The sequence below is a fragment of the Anas platyrhynchos genome, chromosome 21, assembly GCF_047663525.1.
Source record: "Anas platyrhynchos isolate ZD024472 breed Pekin duck chromosome 21, IASCAAS_PekinDuck_T2T, whole genome shotgun sequence".
Taxonomy (NCBI): Eukaryota; Metazoa; Chordata; class Aves; order Anseriformes; family Anatidae; genus Anas; species Anas platyrhynchos.
In genome coordinates this window covers 18,091,589-18,108,054 of record NC_092607.1, presented here as the reverse complement: position 1 = coordinate 18,108,054, position 16,466 = coordinate 18,091,589, and the positions used below count along the sequence as shown (strand labels likewise).

Below are 16,466 nucleotides of genomic sequence, written 5' to 3'. Positions count from 1 at the left end.
GGAAAAAAAAAGGGGCCCAGCTGGGGCTGCCCTCGCGCTGCGCCCAGGTGGAGCCGAGCATCAGGCACGCAGCTGGGGCTCGGTGTTAAAGGGAGGCTGAGCTGCAGCAGGGCGGTGCTGGGCTGCGTACGGGATGTGGCTCTGGTGAGTGGGGGCTGTGCTCGGGGTGGGTGCAGTGGGGCCAGGCTCTGCCCCGTCAGTTGGAGAGGAGCTCCTAGGGCTTCAGCAGTGCCGTCCCCCGGCTCCTCTGGTTTATGGAGCTGTGGAGCTCCGTTGCGCTCGCCTCTCGGTGTGCTGATATTAAGCAATTTGTCATGCATTAGAGTAACAAAAGCAAAAGCTGCTGGCCTGGTGTCAGCCGGTGCCGGAGGCAGAGGAAGGGCACGGCCGGGGGCGGCCACGAGAGCTGCTCTCGCCTTTGCCGCCTGCTGCGGGTTTCATTTGCAGGAGCCATGATCACACGGGAGGAAACCGCACAGGAGCCTATAAATACACCGGATACTTTGTCAGGAGAGAAATATTAACCGGCTCCGGGGAAAGGGGGCTTTTGTTGGAAATTCTGCTTTGCCACAAGCAATAACAGTGGCGGCTCTGTAGATCTCTCCCTGACGGAGCTGCTCGTGCTTGTGTTGCACTCTGATGCTTCTTGTCAGGGAAATGTATCTCTGGGGTGGGAGGAGAAGGGATGGGAGGAATCAGCCACCACCGCAATAAAAACAGTCTACAGGGGAGGAAAAGGAAGAGCTGGAGCTGCTTTGAGGAGGGTGAAAGGCTGCAAATCACCTCAAATGGCGAGCAAACAAATTGCTGTTTGGTGTAGTAATTTGCAAAACCTAGAGGCAAGCTTTTAAAAATAACAGGTTTTATTGGAAGAGATTCATTTTGCTGAGTTTATGGGAGATGTTGGGAGCAGGAGCGGAACGGGCCCCCGGGGGGCTGCGTGCCTGCCCGGGGCTGTGCCCCCATCCTTCACCAGCCCCGGGGTGCGGAGCTGCTCCCAGTCAGCTGCTCCCAATGGAGGTGGCTGGGACGGAGCTGGCCCTGTCCCCCCCCACCCATGGGTGCTGTTGTGCCCCCACTGGCCCTGCTGGAGCCCGGCAGCCCTCGGTCCGACAGGGCCAGGCGGGCTGAGCTTAGTATGCAAGTCACTGCCGGGGAGGAGCCGAGCCTGGTGGAAATGCCATCTCCACACAGGCACTCTTCTGACCATTATCCTGCTTCAGACAAAAGCAATTTACTCTGCCTGTAATAAAGCAGGGGTGATAACGAAGCTGGGAAGAGCTGTGACAGGCGGCCGTGTGGCGGAGCGGGCCAGCCCCTCTCCCTGCTGGCTTGCAGGATGGCCGGGACGCTGGGGATGGCAGCGCCGGGGGTCTCGGCACCACCACTCGTGCCAGAGGGTGGCTGGCAGGATGGGACAATGGCACATAGTGTGGTGACCCAGCACCCCAACCTGCTCAACAGCATGGAGCCCAGGCCCCACCGTGTGCCCCCTGCCTCTGGGGGTGACCCCCTGCCTCTGGCCATGGGGTTGGGGGGCAGCAGCAGTGAACCCAGCCCGGCCCCCCCAGCTCGGTGGGCTCTCTGCGAGCGTACCCAGCCCAGGAACCGGGCTGCTGCTTTACTGGGCCAGCAGGAAGCCCGGGATGAAATGACAGCCCGAGGGCCCCTTCCTGATTGATGCAGCCGCTTCCAGTTGTTCCCCTGCCACCAGCTCTGCCACATGGGGAAGTTTGTAATTAGAACTTCGCTCGTTCCTCTCCCGTTGCTGCAGCCCTCCTGCTGGTTGTGCCATCCTGCCGAGAAAAGGCAGCCGCTGCCTCCTTCACCCAGCCCACGGTTGGGGAGGGATGTCGGGGTGGTGGGACCCCAGAATCGGGGCCCGGTCCCTCTGGTAGCCTTGAGCAGTGGTTCCCCACCGGGCGAGGAGTTTAGGGATGGCTGCAGGGCCCAGGGCCTGCCTTGGGGGGGGCTCAGAGCACCACAGGAGGTGTGGTGGCTTCCTGAGGTGCAGGAACACCTCCTGGGACGCTGTGTGTGGAAGCTGTGGTGCCACCGCCCCTCTGCTCCTGCAGTCATCTGTGCTGGGTCCTGAGCAGCAGCGGTGCTGTGGGACCGTTCCCTTCCACAGCCAGGGCCTGAGCCTCAGCCCTTCCCTGGCGTCCCCTCCATGGGTGCTTGTCCCTGAGCCGGGTCCCTCCAGCACCTCACGGTGGGCCTGGTGGGGAGACTCAGAGATGCTCCAGGTCACTCGTGTGAGGGAAAGGGCAGGATCTGAAGGTGCTGATATCCAGGAATGGGAACTGGCATGCTTGTGGCCGCAGGGGAATGCGGAGCAGCTGGTGTGAGGCCCAGGCTTTTATGCTACAAAATGCTCAAAGAAAGGGTACTGGTTTTTCTTTTCAGCTTGCCTTGTGTCTCAGCTGAGGTGACTCCAGCAAGGCTGGGGTACTTCTGCTTCCCAGAGGTGACAAATCCAAATGTGGCCAAGCATGCGCTGATGGATCGTTCAACTGCAGCCTGAGACGAGCTGGTGAAGGCCGGTAATGGGCAGGGTGCTCCTCACCGGGCTGGCTGGGGGCTGCAGAATGGCACGGGTTTCCCACAGCAATGTTTAACTTGTACCTCTCTGGCAAGAGGCACAGCCTGTGACAAGCCCGTGACAGCCCCATACTGCTGGCTACAGCGAGGGCAGGGAGAAGCAGTGGGTGGAGAGACCGAACAGATGGCTCGGGCAGCAGCAGCGAGTGCCACCGCCGTGCTGCTGATTCGTCTGATGCCGGGCTGATGCAACGCCTGCACCTGACAGAGGAATTTTATAAAGTGCTACAACGTTCTAGAAATTTCTGCAGCAACCCCGGGAGTGCTTTGGAGACCAAAGGTAATATTTCACCTGCCTGCTTCTCCCATCTTCCCGTCAGATCAGCTCTGAGTGGCTCCTATGAAATGCAGCCCAATGTGAAGCACTGAGTATCTATTTTCAAAAGCATAAGGGGTGAAAGCTGAACTGCAGCCTTGTCCTACTTGGAACGAAGCCACCAGGCTGTGTCTTCCTGGGAAAAACAACCAGGAATAAAGTCTAAATAAGAACAGGAAGATGAGGGGAAACCATCTCCAATGAGGGGTGTGCACAGGCAGCAGCAGCAGCCCCCTCGCGCCCAACAGCTGAGATGCCTTCTGGATCCCCAACAGAAACACACACAGCCTGTTCCCTTTAACAATCAGTTTATTGCACTGTTTTTATTCAATTTATTTTTTTTATATTTCTCAGCTTGCTTCCAAATTCATTGTTAAGATCTGTCTTTTCACTTCACTAGCATAAAACTTCCACAAGCATCTGTCTGAAAGTAGCCAGTTGGCCCTGGCTGAGGCTGACGAATCCAGCACATGGCGTGGTCTGAGAGCAAACAAAGCACTTGCAGACAGCCTCGTGGGAAGGAGCCCCAAGGACGTGGGGCTGGGGGGTGCCCCAGTGCAGCTTCCAGGTGAGCAAGCGGTGAGGCTGTGCTGTGGTTCTGGAAGTCTTGGCAGGGGCAAAGCAGGACTTGCAGATTCATCTGCTCCCCCACTGGCTGCACAGCACTGCACAGCACCAAGGTGCTCACACCAAGTGTCACCATCTGAGCTGGTAGGCACCCAGCAGGTAAGCTGTCCTGGGGCAGGGGCAGACGCTTCATCTAGTCCTTGGGGCGGGTGTTAAAAATCTGGCAGGTCTGGAAACAGCCTGCACAGAATAGCTGCAATCTGGGCTTATTCCCAGATTCTTAAATCACTTAAATAACTAAACCAAGGCTGGCTGTTTTCTTAAAAACACTCTCACGGCTCAACAGTGAGAATTAAGTGGCACAATTCATTTGGCCAGTTTTTGCAAACTGTAAGGGAAGAGCCTTGGTATTTCTATGGGGATATGGGGATGCCATTCTTGTCAACAATACTGGTGAGGAATTACTGGAAATGCATTTAACTCTTGTTTTTAGTATCAGTTAGTATCGGACAAAGATTTCTGATGTACCCAAAACTAATGCCTCTCCTGGAAGGTTAAGGCCAGAGAAGAACTTTCATTTCAGGCTGGGAGATGACTTTCCAGGTGTGAACTGGACAGAGCACTGCAGTTGTGTGGGGAGTCAGAAGTGTGCATGTCAGGTGCTGAAAGGGCATCACCCAACAAGCAAGTGCTGGGAAGGAGTTTCTGGAAAAACACTTTGTATGGAAGAAACAAATGTGCTGTGACCCTTGGATTTCCTCCAACACCATGTGCAGAGAAGTACAAGCCTGAAGGAATCAGGGTAAGGGTAAGGTACCCACCTCATTTTCATACACTTTAAAAAAAAAAAAGGGAAAAAAAACTTTTGCCCATGGGCAAGGTGTCTCAGCCAGTACCCCAGCCCACGCAATGGTTTTCCCTGGAATTAATCAGGGCCTAAATGTCAGGATTTCAGTAAGTGAGAACTATCCTGGTGGTTCTCTTTCCTCTGCCAGCTGCTGTGCAGGTCTGTCAAGCAGGAGATGCCTCTTGTGTGCCAGCCTGCAGCACTCTGCTCTCCTGGTGCTGCAGCTTCTCCAGCAGGAGCAGGACGTTGTCAGTGAACTCATTCCGCGGCCTCCCCATCCCACGAAGCTTCACAGGCTGCAAGCTGGCGTGGGGAGGCTCGTACAGCTGAGGGCAGCAGACCTCGTTCAGGAGGAGCCAGGTGCTGTCAGGGTCCACATGCATTAAGTGGAGGAAAACACTTCAGAAAACAAGGGGAAGAAAGGAAAGAGTAAGGAGAAGCCCTTTTGATTTGCGCCCAAGAGGGTCATTATAGGCAGCTACGCAAAGCTTTGGCATTGTCTGCAGCCTCTGACAATTGATAGATTTGGAGGCTCATTAGACAGAGTCATTAAGATGGTTCCTGTGCCCAAGAGACAGCTCAGTGGTTTCAATCCACCACTGAGTGACAGGAAATAGTTCTTATGCTGCACAGCACATTATTGGCCTCAATACAAAGCTGGTGAATAACTGACCCGGGCTTTGGTCTCAGCATCACGCGAGGGGGTGCTAAACTCAGAGGGTCACATCTTCTGTGGGTGAGACTTGTGCTTGCAGAGCCTGCCTGTCATTTCCAGAGGAATACAACCTGAACGTGCTCCAACGTGATCGCTGTGTTTGGCAACAGCATAAAACGCCTTCTTTGTGGTGCACAGCCAGGCCCAGGTGAGCTGAAGGGTCTCTCTATTCCCCTAGCTCTCTGATACTGCAGCTATGCTGTCTGGGCAGGGAGAACAGGTCTGCCCCAAGTGCCAGCCTCCCGGGGCTGCCAGGCTGAGCAGGAGCATGGGCAGCCTTGCCAGGGCAGGCTCTGGAGCTGCCACCTGCTGAGAGCCCTGTGCTGCTCTCCAAGCCTCAGCAGCTGCCAGCGCTCTCCCGGTGCTCATTTGGCCGTGGCGGTGGGAGCAGCAGGTCCCTGGTGGTGTCCCCTGGCTTGTGATGGGCACAGGGATCAGCCTCGTTCCTTATGGCTGGGGATAGTCCTGGGTGAGACAGATGAATGGGAAGGGAATGGGGAATGGCATTCAGCTGGCGTTGGCTTTTCCAGCACATACACAGCTTTAACTCTTACATTCACAGCGGAAACGCCCTGGTCTTCAGCCTCGTCTCAGTCTGGAGAGAGCAACCCTCGAGAGATTAGCTGCTCGCTGGAGAACCCCACGGCCCCTTGTGCCCATAACGGCCTGAGGTGTGTGATTATCTCCCGCTAACCCGGAGAGCTATGCAGCTTAGAGAGCAACTTGACTTTAACATTTCCAAACTAACTCTTGGACAGTTCCTAAGCAACCTGTTTCCATGGCAAAGAAACCTGGGGTTAATCCAGGTTTGTTTTCTGTTTTGGCTTTTTTTTTTTTTTACTTAAATATAATTTTATTGAGTTTTGCCTTGTGCAGGTGGCTGTTTTAGTGTACCTCAGCCCAGCTTGCAAATGACAGCTGTCAATAAGTATCCAATAAGCTACACAGTCAAACCAAAAGAGGTCTAATGCTGTGTAATCAAATTTGGTATCTAAAAAGATCCCAAAATAGCTCATATTTGTTCCAGTTGTGCTAAACAACTTGTTCTACTGGCACAAAGCAGAGTTAGGCTATTCTGGTGCCTTGTATTTTCCCAAGCTCTAAGTAAAGCCACGGCACAGTGTGAACAGGCTGGCAAAAGGACAACTCTTTCTGGCTTCTGCAGCTATGTTGGATATTTAACTAAATACAGCTCACCACAGACTTCAGTAAGAAGTGGAGAAATTATTTCTGCATCCTAGAAAAAACATTCCTATTCAGAACACTGACTGAAAGGTCAAATGGTAAACTTCACAGACTGTAAACATTTATTGAAAAGGAGTGTAAATTTCAAAACAGTCACTTCAAACTGGAAAAAATGTAGAGCTATTTGTAAAGTGTTGACATAGGCCAATGACAATTTCTTAATCTCTTTTCCTTCAAAGTTTTTTTTTTTTTCTTCCCCTAAAGTGAGAAGCTTGTCAGAGATGTTGCCACTTAATAAATTGATCAGAAGCTCAGTTTTACACAATGTGACTTCCAGTTAACACCATTTCCGTAACGTTGTTCCCAGGCTGTGTCCCTACAACACCACCCCTTAGCTGCTCAAGTGTTTCTGGTCACTTTACCCAGGGGTACACTGGTTTATTTTCAATAAAAGCAAAGATGTATCTAGTATTCCCTGGCATTCCCGAACTCCTCCTTTTTATTTTTTAAATTTAAACAATATTTTGGTAATATTTCTCTTCTGGAATACTACCAGCAGTCACAGTAAAGCCTACTGTCCCGTCCCATTTTCTCTTTCTCAGAGATGCTGGGGTTCATTTTTTATTCCCATCATCTATTTTTGCCTCTTGAGTATTGCACAAAGTTGCATTTACCAAATTCACTTATTCCCACTGCTTCACCTAATAAAACTACAGGATCCCATAAATGGGATTAAATAGCCTCCCTGGAGCACGAGAACATTCCTGGAAGACAGACAACCCTCCACACCCTGTGCTTTTTTTTTTTTTTGTGACACCAGCACCTTGGCCCAAAATTCCTGCTCAGTCCTTTGCATACCCAGAGAATCTTCACTTTAAAATCAAAGTCAATGCAGGGAGTTACTGCAGCTATAACTGACTTTGTAAGAGCCAACCTTCCTCCTGGCAGGTCACAGCTCGTGAGTTGTGTAAGAATCCAAAAAGGTGAGCAAAGGCCACTCAGTATAAATCAATATGGCAAGCTGATTCCAAGCATCCTTTTACTTCGTATGATTTCTGTAGTGATAAAGCTGAGTTATGTGATGTACGTTGGCACTCAGGCTGTGGCTAAGATTAGTTCTGTTCTATCTGCTTTTAGAAGCATTTAAAATGCAGAAAATTTCATGGAGCAGGCTGATAATTTGCCCTTGCCTCAATGCAAAGGGCCATACATGTGACAGTCTAAGTCAGTTTGCAGGATTACTTTCAGACACACGGAGAGCAAAGAAAAGGACTGGAGCTTACAGGAACCTGGAGGTTAAGCAGCCTAAGAAAGGAAGCCAAAGCATGGCTGAGAAGTGATTCTTATCCTGCTGCTAGTTGACTGTTACAGTGCAAACTAATTTTGACTTTTCCAAACTGAAACCTCCTATCAGTCATGCACACTGTAGGTAAAAGTGACTGTGACATGTTTAACGCTGATCCAGCCTGGCTCCAAGACCAGGGGTTAGATAGGACTAAAATAATAATAAATAAAAAAAAGGGTGTCAAGGACTGTAGGGAAATTGTAAAAACTGCAATTGTTACCATATGCACGGTTAATATCAGGCCAGACATGATGCATGCATGTGTCTGGCCAACAAAGATAATTAATCACACAATATGTCATGTATGGTGCCTCAAAGGCATGGGGGGAGCAATGTAATGCGGCATTTTTCTCTTAAAAACATATCTATATATCAGAAACCTGTCTTTGCTGACAGCTTTGCTCCCCTTTCTCCACCAGCAGTGAGCTTGCTTCATTACACACCTTCTAATAACCCTACTGCATCGGAGGGCCAATTCCGTATTCACTCCCCACCCGTCGTGTGGGGGGTGGAAATTACACAGCTCTTCAGTCTGCTTTGTTAATGATTTAAAAGCTTAAGTTTCCAAATAGATAAATCCCGGTGTTCTGTTTCCCATGCCAGCATTGCTTACACAGATGCACGTTATATTCTATCAAGGGTATGCAAGCCTACAGCAAAGAACCCCTTTGCAGAACAAATGCTGCTGAAGCCTGCAGCGATGCAATAAAAGCCACTAAGGTAAAAATAAACCGACTCTCACCAACTCAGGAATACAAACAAAGGTACAGCTACAGCTTCTGAGAGCTCCCTCTGTCTAAGCTGCTGCCCAGCCACACAAAAGCTCCTCACACCTCGCACACCCCTGGGAGGCCTGCACTCAGGTGAAAGGGAGCTGACAGCTTTTCCCTTTTTAACATTCTGCCCTCTGAAATCCGCGGTGCCTGCTGAACCTGCTCACAGCTGGCTGCCTCTCCCATTAGGGAGGGACGGTGGGCCACAGGGAGAGAGTGGCTCTTCCTTGTCCTTCAGCAGAAACGGAGATGCGTGGCTTTCCTATTCATTTTCTGCATTCTGTAACTGGACTCATTTTGTCTGGTGAAATGTCTGCCCTTGTTTCCAGGTGACAACATATGGCAGCAGCGATCTCTTATCCTGACAGCAGGAACATGTTGAGCAGGATTTCGAACACCAACTAGTCAAGTATGTCTGTCAACACCTCACAGGGCAAATGCATGCTCACCTGAACTGTTTATGCTCTTTTAACCTCTCGCAGCCTTCTCAGAGCAAGGGCTAACCTCTATGAGAGACCCTGTTCTACAGGACACAGATGTGCTGGAGGAAGGAATGAGAAAGGGGCAAAAGGAAAGGCGTTATCTTTCTCCCCCTCTTCCCACAGTACTTGTACACCAGATAGACCTGCATTTAAAAGACATTACCTTTGGGCAGCTTCTTGCAACTTCATGGGTTGCTTGGCGCTGAGGTAAATCAGGCAAGCATCTGCCACTTTATTCAGGTCGCTCTCACCTGCAGAACAGAACAGAAAAGAAGGGTAGGAGGTAACCTACTCAGCTGCTGCCACCTAATTGAATCTGCTCTAAATTGGCAGCAAGTGGCTTCTGAGCCTTTGAACCGCCTGACCCAGAGCTCTACTGATCTCCCCTCTGGAAAATCTTGCAGTAGAGCTAGGAAAGCAATCAAGGGCCTTGAGAGAGGAAAACAGCAACTAGCCAGCAAACCCTATTCCTCATCAAAGTCAGCTCCAGAAATTTAACCTAGAAGAATTTCAGAGTTTCATTCCATAGAAGAGCAGGACATGCTGCATGTAAAAGGTCATCCAGAGAGATGCTCCAGCATGGAACCAGACAGCTTAGCCAGCAGTCTCATCTGGTTTCCAGTTCTTTCATTAATTACGAACAAAGCTTGACCCAACGGATCTGGCTGCAGCAACTCAAGCACTCGACTTTGTACCCACTTCTCATGCACAAACGAGATGAGCAGTCAGGTTCTGCACGGTACTGGGAAGCTCTCTCCCCATTTGTGTCTTGGGGAGTAAGGAGTGAGTAGCCTCTCTTTACAGAGCTCTGAGAGAGGACAGATTAAGGCCAAGCAGGGCCTGAGCGGGACGAGGCTGGAGAAGATCCGGAAACCAGTCCCATGGGGCAGCAGCAGGATGAGAAACCAGGATAGGCCTGGTCAACCAAGATGAAGAGAGAAGTCACGTTGGGCAGAGACCTCGTACAGCCTGCACTTCCCCTGGTACTCACCCATGTCCAGCTTCTCACACAGAGACCCCAGTCCCTGCAGCACAGCCAGCTGTAACTTGAAGGCAAGTGTGTGACTGTACACAGGCCCGGCTCTGGCACTTGCTGGGGCCTGGCTGAGGAGGGAACTGGTCAGCTTAGGCAGGACGTCTTTGGAGAATCTCTGTCTCAAGAAGTCCCCACACTTTTGAGCCAGGGTACACAGCACCTGGGGGAGAAACATCAGTTACTGGAGGATGTGTGCCTACAGGTCTGTGAGCAGGCTCCTCCAGAATATTGTTCTCAGCAACACTGGGGGATAAAGCAGCTCCTTTGATAATTTCTTACAGTTGAAAGCGATGTGATCTCACTGCCTCCACTTCCCACAGCAAGCAGAAGGCAAATGCTTGATGGTGAGGCTGACTGAGCTGCTCCTTGCTCTTCTGTTTCACCTTGTTAACCCCCTGGGACTGCCTTTCTTTCCTCAGCACGGTAAAAGTATGACTGACTCGTGAAGGCCTATTTAGAAGTGCTGAAGGAGCCTGATGGAAGATGCTATTAACATATAAATCACCTGTGTGGTGGCAACAGCCCATCAGTACCAGGCCATGTAACAGGAAGGCCAATACACTACAGCATGGGGCACCCAGCACTATTGGTGTGCACTCAGGATAAAATCCAAACAGGCCTAGAGAATGGCCTTAAATGGGTATGAAAATGAAGGGGGGGGATCTTCAGGGCTTACCCAAGTGGCCAGAACATGGCTCTCCCTTGGAATTTCACTGAAATTCCACTAAGTGGTCTTAGTGGGCTGGACTGAGCACCGGTTATGTTGTGTTTGGCTTACACTGACACTAAATTTACTGTCCTCAGATGTAGAAAGGTAACACTCACATGGGACTTCTCACAACAAAACCCAAATGCAATGTTAACTGTAATTATCCTTTGAACTTTCCAGTACTTAGTTTTTATTCAGTGATCTCATCCTTTTTAGGGCAGGCACACTGAAATTCTAGTGCCTGGCTTCTTGAATTTGGGGAATCAAAACTTTCCTTTTATTCACACTGAAGGATTTGAAAATGAATTTCATTCTGCACAGCACAGGAAGCCCTGTGAAACTCTGGGGCTGTCAACCTTGGGCATCACGTTTTATTGTTTAACTTGTGATTCAGGACGAGAATGCCGTCAGAAGACATGGCCAGGAACTCTTAAAGTGCTATTATGAGGCTAAGTCTTTGCTTAACCTCTCCCCTCCCCTGCCAATGCCTCAATTGCTAAACGTTCCCCTCCCTTCAGTCTAAGCCTTCCAAAGGGGGTTACTGAGACTGGAGCTCCAGCAAGGGCAAGCTGTACTACGCACTGCCTCTGACAGTCAGCTGCTTAGGTGGCAAAAGAACCACTTTCCTCTTCCCTGCAGTAACTACGAACACTGCTGTTTCCCCCAGGAACAGTGTCAAGGTTTTATCTGTGGACACGCTGTGGTTAAGAGCGGTACAAGCCCACCCAGTGCAGGGTGGTGACCCTGTGATCTGAACAACATAAAAAAAAACACTCCCCAAACTCAGCGCTCCTCTCACTGGCCACCGCAGTGCCTGAGCTGCTTGCCTTGGAAGCAGCAGCTTGAAGGCTGCTGGCAAAGACTCACTGCTGTACCTTGAAGGCTCTCAGCACTGCCAGAGGGTCATCGCTGATCAACCGGGTGACGAGAGCTGGCCAGACACGATGAGCCATGGGAAGCAGATGGTTTCTGTGAGGATGTAGCACAGTTACACAGAGCTCCAGCACGTCCAGGACCTGTGTACGAGGGGCAGAGGACAGACTTTCAGAGTGCTGCAGTGCCAGCAGCAGGCATTCATGTGGGGGCCCAGCATCACAGCAGGGAGCAAGGAAAAAGAAGGGATCTGATCCAAGAGGGTCCCGTTTCACCTCAGCATGAGCTGGGATAACTGAACAGAGCACAGAGCTCAGGCCTGCTCTGAAAGCACCGAGCAGCCCAGGGACATAACCTGGCCATGCTATGGGGCCAGGCTGGAACACAACACAATTTCCAGGCAGGCTCTGCAGGCTGGGCTGTGCACTAGGACCCTACTGTTCCTGTTGCACAGCAGCAAGATCACCTTGTAGGACTGGGGCTGCTGCGCTGAGAATCTGGGTTATGCCTCACTGCTGCATTTTCTGTCTTGCTTTGCAGTTTAAAAGGAGGACACCTTCAAAGGATTTTCATAATTTGAAAAAAAAAAAAAAAAAAAAAAAAAAGAGACAGGCTTTTAGCCATGCTTATCATAAGCCCAGCACTTCTGAAACATTCGTTAGTCTGTGCACTACAGTCTGAGTGAGGAAGGAGGATGGGAGGAAGATGCCTCTCCTTCCTTCACCTCAGGCTGGGGCACGAAACCTGATGGTTGTGTGTGCCAAGGAAAGGTGCCCGCCGTGAAGCCATCCTCAGGATCAGCCTGGCTGCCGTTCCTGACACTGCCTGCAGGAAGCTGCCTGCAGGAAGCTGCCTCCCTTCTTCTTGCCAACACTTGGCGGGGCTGTCCTGATCAGGCATATGGCAGCGCTGCCCTCGCTGCAGCAGGAGGCCCGACGTGCACCATGTACACGTTGAGGAGCTACCAGCCCCCTCCACGGGCACCACCTGTCCCCTCAAAGCCGGCGGTTACTCACCTTCAGCCGCACACGGAGGCTCCTGTCAGACAGCAAGTGGATGCACCTTCCCATCACATCTTTGGCCAGCTGAGCGTGGCTTGGCAGAGGAGTTTCTCCTTCTGTGTCAGAGTTGCTTGACTCAAGTTTAGCAACAGGGGGAACCTCATCTGGAAGACAAAACTGTTACTGAAGCCATGAAAAGGACTTGGAGATTCTGGGAGATCACAACACGCACACAAAACTGCTCCACAAATTCCTAGTTGAGACCTTTGGCATTTTTGAGCATGCTTAGGTATAAATAGATATATTAGATATAAATATGCCTGAGCTCTGAGTTCAGTGGCAGATTCAGACTGTGGGACTGGGGAAGTTTTGCTTTCTGTACTGGACAATGCAATTGGTGTGACATTTGCAGTCTCTCTTCACCCCAGAGTTCTTTATCTCCCATTGATTTTTACTGAAAGTGAAAAGCCAGGATATTTAGAGATGAGGTATTTAAAGGTCAGGATTTCGGCACAGCCCAGTAAAGGCTAAAAAGTTCCCTTTATGAATGCCTGCAGGGCCTTTCAAGGCAAGGTGGGAAGGAAGCAGCAGCATTATTAGCCAGGAGAAAATGGTACAGAGATTCCCAAGAGAGGCTGAGGAAGATGCAGTAGGAGTCTGGAAAGAGGCAAGTTTGGGTCCTGAACCCGCAAACATTTTACTTTTTTTTTTTCCTTCTTTTTTTGGTTTTTTTTTTTTTTCCCCCTGAGCACAAAGCAAGAACACCAAGCAGCACCTCACATGAGCTACAGTTGGCTCAAAGCAGATCTGAGACTAGTGTGAGCATGTCAGTCTTTCAACCCAGTTCTACCCCCAGCATCTGCCAAGAGGAAGCCTCCCAGGTCACCGTCCTCTAAGCTGCAGACAGTCAGTCAGTCACGCACAGTACTGACCTGCCTCCTCATCACCAGAGTCAGAAAGGTTGCCCTCTGCAACCTGCTTCTGTCTGACATAGTCGAGGAAGAATTGCTCCACTTCTTGCCCTGTTATCGCCGCCTGCACCTGGCCCAAAGTCCCGCTCTGCCTCTCAGCAGCCTGCCTCCGTTGGGGCTCCTCGCTGCGGGACGGCCCGAACCACTTGACTGCAAAAGAGGAACTGAGATGTCACCGAGCATTCGCGGGCCCTTCCTGCAGGTCAGCAAGCTACCACGGGTTCCTTGGGAGAAGAATGACTCTTGAGCCTCGTGGCATTGAGCTACAGAGCAGGCACCAGCTGTCACATCACTGTGCCCTCCCTGATGGTGCACACCTCTGACAGCCCTGAAGGATGCAGCCAAACGCCCCGAGCGCTTCTATGGGGTGTGTGTGGGATGAGCACACCTGTCCTGTCTGAGCCTACAGGCCACGTCCCTGCAGCTCTGCAGGCCAAACACAGCCTGGCTGCGGAGAGCTGATGCTACTGGCAAGCTTTGCATTAGCACTGGCCACAAGCAAGGCCAAGCTGTCATCCTGCTGTACCCTCCGCCACACTGACACTGAGCTGTGCAAAGCAAGCGTCGCTCGGGTACCTAGAGCTGCCACGAGCGAGTGGAGGACCCCGAGGAAGGTGGAAGCCTGGTGATTGTACGACTGATCTAGCGTCGACAGGACGTCTTGGATGACGTCTTCTACCAGCGGCAGCAAGCTGGCATCCGAGTGCCTCAGCATGGTGTCCAGCACCTGGGACGCGTGCGGCCGATGTGCCACGTGGCGCAAATTCAGGGAAATCCCGTTCACCAGGTAGTCAGAGTTCTCATTAATCAAGCACTGCACAGAGTCATAACTGCAGGCCTCGCAGATGTCCACCAGCGTTCCCATCGCCGTCTCACTGATGAGCAGAGTCTTGTCTCCGGCCTTTTCCAGCACTGGGTAGAGAGCTGACAGCAGAAGCAACCGGAATTCTTTGCCGAGGACTGTGGCGAAGCAGCCGACCCCTTCCAGCTGGATGCAGATCTGCCAGATGTTGCTGTTCATGGTGCGGGTTGTTACACACGGGTCTGGGGGTGGCAGAACGCTGCCGCACGCAGCCCCTGGGAGGGCAGCAAGTCCTGAGGGATTCACAGAGAGCTCCTGGCTGGCTTCTTCCGCATCAATGCTGGTGACTAAGTACCAGTTTGCCTGGTCTGTGTACTCATCAAGAACGGACGTTATGGCCCCTTTGATATCATCCCCATCCAGTGGAACTTCCCTTTGCTGAAGCACATCCACCCCCACGCCAGCAGCTCCTGCAATCAGCTCGTTGAGGACCATTGCAGCCTGCTTTCGGTACAGGGCAGACTCGCTGTACAGCCCCAGGAAATGATCCACCAGCAGGTAGAGGTTTCCATAGTAGCCAAGAACACGGCAAACTTGCTGAAGGAGCTGGAAAACTTTTTCCTCCGTGAAGAAGCGGAAATATTTCTTCTGGCACCTGCCCTTCTGCACACCATGCTGCAAGGAGCCCTCGTACCCGCTCCCAGAGCCCCAGCGCCTGTCTTCCACTATCTTCACATCCGTCACGTCCAGCTCCAGAACTTGCATCAGTGCTTTGGACAGCCGGTGGAGGTGGGATGCGGAGTTGAGGACAATGTTAACCTTGGGGCCCAGCAGCTTCAGGTAGCCAAGCAATAAGCTCAGAGTGGCAAACTTGCCCGTGTCGTCCTGAGAGTTCATCAGGCGAGGCAGAGCTGTGGCCAGGGAATGGAGGTTCTCCGAGAGAACATCAGCAAGAGCCCTGTTGTGTGCTACCAGCTGCTGCTCCGCAATGTGCTGCAGAACCTCGTTACATCTGCTCTGGACTTCGCTGTTTTCGTCGTTAACCAGCCCAACTACGGCCTTTAGAAGATGAGTGAAGGAGTCCACCAGTGACTGCCTGCAGTTCCTCACTAAGTGATGGACGAGTTCCACCAGCTCCAGTCTCACTTTCCAGTGCGAGTGAACTGAAGATCGTTCAACAATTTTATGCAAGAGGAGAGAGAGTTTTTCTGCGGTATTTTTACTCCAGTCAGGTCCTCTGTGGACCACCAGTTTCGATACTCCACTTTGTTCCCCTGACGGCTTCTCTTTATTCTCTGGGATCCTGGCAAGCTGCTCATCAGCCATAACCAAGCCAACAACCTGGTAGAACACTCTGAGTGCAGCCACGGTGGTTGCGTGCCCTTGTTTGATGTCCGCGGTAATAACTCGGGACAGCGCCAGAACCACGCCAGGCAGAAACGAGGCGAACGTATCCCCACATTGCTGCTCCTCGTCCTCACGGAGCTGCCTGTGCTGCTGACACTCGCACCGCAGGACGAGGGCCTGCAGGCACTTCAGCGCGGAGATCTTCAGCTGCCTCGCTCTTTCCCGCTCCGCCAGGCCCAGCAGCAGCGACACGGTGAAGCCCAGGAGGTGCAGGGCCGGCGGCTGGTACAGCGACAGGATAACGTCCCCGTCAGCCGAATGGATCAGGGCGTGCAGCGCCTCCACCACGGCCAGCTTCAGCTCCTCCGAGGCGGGTCCTGCTCCCGGTGCGGGTCCCGGTCCCGGTGCGGGTCCCGGTGCCGGGGGGGTGCCGAGGCAGGCGCAGAGCTCGGCCAGGAGCTCCCTCAGCAGCTCGGGGCCCCGCAGCCGGGTGGCTCCCAGCACGGCGGCCAGGCCCCGCGCCGCGCTCTGCACCAGCCGCTCCCGGCGGGGTCCCGGTGAGGTGAGGGCGAGGCGCAGCGGGTACAGGACGTACTCCTGCAGCTCCTGCAGCGCCGCCGCGCCCACCGCCGCCAGCCGGGCCCGCAGCAGCGCCACGTTCTCGGCGGTCTGAGCCTGGGTCAGCCGCACGCAGGCGGGCCGCAGGGCGCCGAAGGCCTCGCGGGGGGTGTCGAACACGGCCATGGCGGGGCCGGCAGCGGGGCCAGGCCCCGGGTCCAGGCCCAGGCCCAGGCCCGCGGGTGCCGCCGCCGCCGCCGCCCCGGGCCCCGCCGGGCGCTTCCCCGCTGCCGGAAGTGACGCAGGGAAGCCCCAGGCCCGCAGCGCCACAAAGCGCC

At 52.7% G+C, this 16,466-nt stretch overlaps 1 protein-coding gene and 1 long non-coding RNA gene across 3 annotated transcripts; one reads left to right on the top strand and one right to left on the bottom strand.

The window, feature by feature from the left end:
- The first annotated feature begins 129 nt into the window (after nucleotides 1–129).
- On the top strand, nucleotides 130–5,857 carry LOC119713351 (uncharacterized). Its single transcript, XR_005260518.2, has 3 exons — nucleotides 130–144; nucleotides 2,407–5,194; nucleotides 5,609–5,857. It is a non-coding gene; the product is annotated as an uncharacterized lncRNA (long non-coding RNA).
- Nucleotides 3,209–16,431, bottom strand: TTI1 (TELO2 interacting protein 1). Of its 2 annotated transcripts, none has more exons than XM_027472732.3 (7): nucleotides 13,998–16,430; nucleotides 13,383–13,571; nucleotides 12,466–12,614; nucleotides 11,452–11,592; nucleotides 9,823–10,027; nucleotides 8,995–9,082; nucleotides 3,209–4,730 (listed from the first exon to the last, which is right to left on the bottom strand). In XM_027472732.3, the coding sequence occupies exons 1-7, from the start codon at nucleotides 16,312–16,314 to the stop codon at nucleotides 4,496–4,498; spliced, it is 3,324 nt and encodes a 1,107-aa protein (XP_027328533.3). In that variant the 5' UTR covers nucleotides 16,315–16,430; the 3' UTR covers nucleotides 3,209–4,495. The 2 variants fall into 2 exon arrangements, with proteins under 2 accessions (XP_027328533.3, XP_027328534.3); XM_027472733.3 differs by lacking the exon at nucleotides 3,209–4,730 and adding an exon at nucleotides 5,872–8,890 and having other exon boundaries at nucleotides 13,998–16,431.
- Between the last annotated feature and the right edge of the window lie 35 nt (nucleotides 16,432–16,466).